The sequence below is a fragment of the Echinops telfairi genome, unplaced genomic scaffold, assembly GCF_000313985.2.
Source record: "Echinops telfairi isolate 266 unplaced genomic scaffold, ASM31398v2 ScPeMD7_27;HRSCAF=92, whole genome shotgun sequence".
NCBI classification, from domain to species: domain Eukaryota; kingdom Metazoa; phylum Chordata; class Mammalia; order Afrosoricida; family Tenrecidae; genus Echinops; species Echinops telfairi.
This window is the reverse complement of record NW_022103924.1, coordinates 1,251,181-1,257,558: the sequence shown is the minus strand read 5'-3', so window position 1 is coordinate 1,257,558 and position 6,378 is coordinate 1,251,181. Positions and strand designations below refer to the sequence as shown.

The following is a 6,378-nucleotide window of genomic DNA, read 5'->3' as shown; positions in this document are numbered from 1 at the left end:
AAGAACAAATTAAAATATACCAAGCAAGAAAAACTTGTGTTTTCCAGTCTAGCCTGTTGGGGCACCACGCCCTGTCTCCAATGTCCACCCTCATCATTCCCTGTATGAACCTGCTCACATAACCATCTGTGGGCCAGTTTTTGGCAAAAAGCAGCATGCTTCTCTTGCCCCATCCACCTTACTCACCTGACCTCATTCTATGTGACTTCTTTTTGTTTCTGGGAATGAAGAGGGACGTGAAAGGACAGTGATTTGACATAGTAGAAGAGGTGAAGTGAAAAAAAGGAGGGAGGTGCTGTCAGCCATCCAGTTGAGTTTGAAAAATGTTTCCAAGAATGTTTCCAAATCACAGATTTGACAAATGTATTAAGTGGAATGGAGATTACTTTGAAGGTGATAAAGTTGTTTTGTAAAAAACAAAAACATAGCTTTGGGGGGGGGAAATTCCTTTTTTGGGGGGGGAGGTGCCCCTCATAAATACTGTTAATTTCATTTCATATCTGTCTCTTAAATGAGGGCTTACAAAATACTTCTGATACAATGACATTTCAGAGGATAAGTACTCTGCATTTTCAGGGTAAACTTACCTTCCACTCGAATCCATAGAGCATTTAACAGGAATTTGGGAGGAGTTGGGCATTTTTAACTGCAGTTGAGACCATTCTTATTTTAATCAGCAATTTTGCTTCCACTGCTTAACCACACAAAACTGCAGAAGTCAGTGAGGAGTGAGGCAGAGCCTACAGGCCCTCCTGACAATTGCCTGCCGTCTTTATGGGTAGGCCATGGGTTTCCTTCTCATTGTGAAAGGCTTATTAGTCATGGTTTGCTTTTAGCTTTTATCACATCTCTCAGCTTTAAAGGGGGATGTTCTGGGGAAAGCACCAGCATCTGTTGATAAGGATAACCATGGATTCATTTAATCATATCTTCACTAAATTACTGAAGAATATAATGAAGCATTCTGATTTTAGAAATTAGAATTTTTTTCATTGAATCACAGATATTGATCTTGATCCCAATTCCTGTGTAGATGGTAATGGTGAGTAAATCCTTCCTCTTTACTGGATATTATTCCTTAACTTCCTTTTTTGAGACTTGGAATTTTAAAGTATTAGATTTCTCTGTGGTTACTTACATTCTGGTTATTGGTATTTGAATGAGGTTCATTGATGACAACAGGACTCCCCTCCTCACCAACCGAACCACCCTACCCCATCTCACACGTGTTTTAGTCAGATGCTCTTGGAGGCCTTACTGATACGTTTTAAGATGCTTCATTGGAAATTACTTTTGTGTAGACCGAGGAGACTAAAGGCTTTATATAATTCCATCAACTGGTTGGGTTGGTCCTTTGTTATCTACTGTTGTTTTGTTCTGGGTGTTTTAAATAAAGCTTTGCCTAAAGCAAATGCACTGTCAGGATGTAAAATGTACAGCTTAGTTTGGTAAAAATAGCAGCAGCTTTTCCTTAATCCACACCAGCTCCATCATCCTTGGCAGCTGAGTTAGCTGAGTCATTGAGCTTGATCTCAGTAAAGAACACATCTTTGGCACTTGTTAATATTGTGGCATTGAATAATTTAGCCAGTACTTAAAGCAACATAAGTCAGATGTTAGACTCACTACTTTATTTTGTTCTGGGTACTCTGTTGAAGCATGAGCACAGTACCTCTTCTCTGTCTGGAGCACCGTGGGTTGGGAAGTGCAGAACTGTCAGGGACTCTGAAATGTGCTAGGCAATTGAAGCTCTTTCCTGGGCCCGCAGAGGGTCCATTCATCACTGCACCCTGTAGTCCAGCTCTTGCAGGGTCGACTTCACCAACTCTTCCCTGATGATGCAGAGAGCCAGTTGCATTTGAATAGTACAATAGCTTGTTATTAGTTTATCTTTTTTACTTTTCATTGCTCCTGAATTGTTCTTCCCTTCACATTTTTTGCTTCAGGAGCCCATCTACATAAAGCCTGTCTGACTTTATAATCAGATACCTTGTAAGATGAACCAAAGGAAAGGGGTTATGCGCTCATGAAAGTAAGATTCCATTTCTTGAGCCTGGGGGAGGTTCTGTATGATAGTCCTTTTAAGATTTTCCAATTCTCCAAATACTGGCATATATTCTTTTCTGCAGGTATGTTTTGATTACCTATTACTAAAATGTGAAATCAAATCTGATATGAATATTTCCTTAACATAATTTTCTTTTAATAAGAAACATTAATTTTGTTAACCTTTTGTAATAATATACACTGTTACGCTTGGTAGCAGCCCTTAGAGGTCCATATCTATTACTATTTTCATACATTTCTGGACAGAACTGTTTCTCATAAATCATGAAATTGTTATCGCATGGTATTCGTACAGTTAGAGTCCCTGGGTGTTGCAAACAATTAACATGCTGGGTTATGAACTGAAGGCTTGAGTACACCCAGAGGCCCCTCCGCCAAAGAAATGCCGGTCAGTCTATTTCGGGAAAATCAAGGATTGAAACCCATATGGAGAATAGTTCTCCTCTGACACAGATGGGGTTTTTATTTGTATAGTCAGCACCCCTGTTGAAAAGAGCCCATCCACCAAGAAGACATTATTATTGATTAAAATAGCAGTTGTGAATGATGAACATAAAATACAAATGATAATTGAAACTTTTTATTCTCAGCAAAATACTTTGTTTTTTAGTCATGTCACTCCATATATGTTTTCCAACTAAGATGACAGATATTTGGTCTTATGTGAAATATTAGTAAGGTCAAAGATGTTTAGATTAAGACTAATTATTAGAATATCTGTTATATGTACAGAATTATTTTACATCAGAATCAGAATAGCAGAGGGACTTCTTCCTCACGTCCTACAACTCTGGGCTTTATTCAGGAGTGTCTTCAGCCTTGATGTCCCCTCAGCCTTGGGCAGCCTGTCCGTGACTTGACTCTGACACTTGGCTGAGCGGGTGCTAAGGGAGGCAGTGTGTATGTTTGTTTTTCAGATGGTAAAAGATGACTATGAAGAGGATTCCCACATTTTCCGGAAAGCAGCCAATGACATTACATCCCAGCTGGAGATTAATTTTGGAAACCTTCCTCGTCCTGGGCGCGGAGCCAGAGGTGGCACACGAGGAGGCCGGGGAAGGTTCAGGAGGCCAGAGAATTATGGACCTAGAGCAGAAGTGGTGGTGGGTGTTTGTTTCAGAAACGCTGGGTGGTGGTTTGCTAAGAGTAGTGAGGGGATAGGGAGGCCTAAGTTTTTTCAGGTCATCAGGGGCGTGTGTCTGATTGTGGAGTATCTAGGCCGAATGCCTTCAGAACCCCCAACACGTATAAGATGAAGACTGCCTTGCCAGCCTTCGGGATCAAATCACACTACATGACAATTGCTTACTGCATAGTTTGACTGTCCTCCCTGCCCCTGCCCAGCTTTCTGATTGCCAGCTCACATGTTTTCAGGGTGAACACAAAATGATTCTCAAGGCATCAACACCTTTAATGATGAAAACCCCTTCCCTTCCCTAGGATTTTGTCAGATTCCTTACTCACACCATCCTTTCATACTTCTCAGCCACGCTCCTCTCCTAGTTCTTCAGAGAGCCATGTTCCTTCTGCCCATTGCCTACTTAACTAGAACAGATCCCTTTAACCACACTTCCTCAGAGAAGGCTCCTTCGGTCATGCTTCCCTCCAGTCCAGGCCAGAGCCTATGAACCAAGGGTTCTACTACTTCTCCTGGAAGCATTATTCCTGCTTGTATGTGTGTTCTCAGTGGTCAGTGTCTGCCTTCTTCACAATGAGCAGAAACCACGGCAGCACTTGGTCATTCTGTTGGCCAGTGTGGGTTTGGCAGTACCCTCGGGCCCCACCTTAGGGGCAGATCTGTCTCAGGACCCCTGTCTTCTGTGCATCTATTGAAGTTCATCTTAGCAACTCCTTTCCCAGAAAACCTTGCCCACCATGATGCCTGCTTTGCAGACAAATTGCAACCGACACCCTTACTATGGCCCCCCAACTCCCAGGACACCAGTTCCCTGAAATTACCACACTGTAACTTCCAGGACAGGTACTACCTACTCACCCTTTCTGTCCAGTAATAACCACTGGGTATTACAAAATGGGTCACACAGTAAGAATGTGCAGGATGGAAGGAGGAAGGTGGCTATAGCTTCTGACCCTTTGTACAGATGCAGAAACCACGGGGCTATAGCTCACTGTTAGAATAAGGACTAGAGGGCAGCTTCCCTTCCTCACTCCACGGCCCTTTGATGTCTGCCTTCCCTGTGTGGCTCCATGTAGAACCTGGTCTGTGCTTTCATGTGCATGACCTTCCTCAGTGGTACCTTTTGTCTTCCTTCTCCACCAAGGGTCCTGCCTCTCCATGTCACTTGGACCAGCCATGTTATGAGTGCCTGAAATGACAGTTGACTTGTGAACCTTGTTGTTCCTTCTCTAGACACAAGACGTGGCTCCCAACCCAGATGACCCTGAAGACTTTCCAGCTCTTGTTTGATGGAACCCAGTGTCCCTGGCAACTGAAGACAACATGGACAGACATGAAAAGAAATTGTCTTTGCTGTAGGAAGTCTTGACTCTAAGAACAATAGATGCTGCTTTTTCTCGTGTAGTGTGAATGTGTCCTACTTCTTGGTCTTGGGGTAAGGCAGGGATTTCTCCAGGCACAGGAGAGCAGTCAATTAATTCCTTGAGAGCTAGTCTTGCACTTTTCTAAGAAGGTAAAGAATGCTGATCATTTTTTTAAGATAATCCAAATGAAGTTAAAATAATATTTAAAACATATAGATTGTATTGATTCCTTCCTAAAAGCATACAGAGTAAAATATAAGTTGTAAAATATAAATTATTAAGACTATTTGGTAAGTTGTATAGATATTTGAAGACTGAATTGTTCACTGTATAAGAAGAAAAGAAAAGATGTAACTTGGCTTAATAATGTAAAGAGTTACAGCTTAGTTTTCAGAGACCAAGACACTGAAACACAATTGTATTTTTGTTTGCCTGTAAATGCTACATTCTCCAGTAAGTTTTTTGAGTTCTGGTTTTCATTTCCATTTAATAATAGCTATTGTGTAGGCACTAGCTATTACTCTGACAGAATTAGATAAAGTACCAATTTTTAAATGGTGATTTATCAAACTACCTCATGGTTTCTATGTGTATTATATACACACAAAAACTTAGCATGGATGTGCATAGTGACTAGGTAGTCTCTGGGATAAATAATACATATCTGATTTAAAAATCAGGTTATTTAATCTGGTGAACAAATGAAAAGGAGTCCTGACAGTAGTGTCATGGCATAAAGACCTTTCTTCCTCAAAAGCAAGTATCTGAATTCAACAACTGTATTTCAAAGCCACCCAACCCCGTGCCAGATTTGTAAATAACTAACATTCATTGAACCCTGATGCAGTTTTTCTCATTAGGTTGTTGTAGCAGTTCTAGAGAGTCCTTATTTATGGGCTTTGGTGAAATGGTGGGGGGTAGGGTCACCTTAGAGTTCCCCTCTCAGCAGTAGAGTTGGGGCCACTTATGGAGCCAGGGTCCAGTGGCCCAGGATAGGGCCAGGGCCAGAGGTGGCTGCTGGGAGCTGCTTGAAGAGCACACGATTCTCCCCCTTTACTAAAGAAATGGCATTGTTTGCTGCTCGTCACCTGGTCATTATGCTTTTGTTGAGATTTGAGCCTTGGTCTATGTTTGAAATTGAACTGGCTTGTAAATAAAGTTGGCGTTCCCTTCTAACTTGTGTATACAAAAGCTCCATCCTTTCCATCACACCCAGGTGAAGTGAAAGAATGGGAAAAGGCCACAGTGAACAGAAGTCAAGTTTGCTAAATAATCAAAACAGCCTCTAGACCTGTTAGTCAGACTATAGAATGCTTACTTTGGGTCAGTGCCTACATTTGGTCTTTTGTTATTAATGTTCAAGTGATAAGGTATATTAGCAAATTATTTGGGTGAGTTTTGCTCACTTTCCCTGAAGTCGCTACCGTAGTTTCGAGAGCCATGGCAGGAGCAGTCATTGCATTTGGCAGTGTTTTGTGGGGTGTCATTGCTCAGCAGATTTGAAGCTTTCATATTAAGTCATTGCCTGAGCTTAGGAGAGTGAAAAAAACGGACCATTTCAAGAAAACTCCATTAAGTACTGAGAATTCCACTTGATTTAATGTCATTAGCAACAAAACATTCTGCCCTTTGGAATTAGTTGGCAATTTCTGCGGTCAGTGTTGTTGAGTGTTCTGGGAGGGGTGGTCACTCCTTGAGCCTGCAATAATGGGCGTTCCCTCTCGATAGATGACTTCTCTCCAATTTGGCTGGGCAACGGATATCAGGTGTTTGTTTTAGCCCTTTTTCTAAATGTCCCAGTCTGAGAGA

The 6,378-nt window shown here is 41.6% G+C and overlaps 1 protein-coding gene across 1 annotated transcript in view; it reads left to right on the top strand.

Annotated features, from left to right (window-relative positions):
• Positions 1–5,745, top strand: part of HABP4 (hyaluronan binding protein 4) — a 70,093-nt gene extending 64,348 nt beyond the window's left edge. The window contains exons 6-7 of the mRNA XM_004714609.2: positions 2,985–3,170; positions 4,439–5,745. Of these exons, the coding sequence (XP_004714666.1) occupies positions 2,985–3,170; positions 4,439–4,495 (243 nt within the window). The 3' untranslated portion in view covers positions 4,496–5,745. The remainder of the gene's footprint in view (positions 1–2,984; positions 3,171–4,438) is intronic.
• Positions 5,746–6,378: the final 633 nt, after the last annotated feature.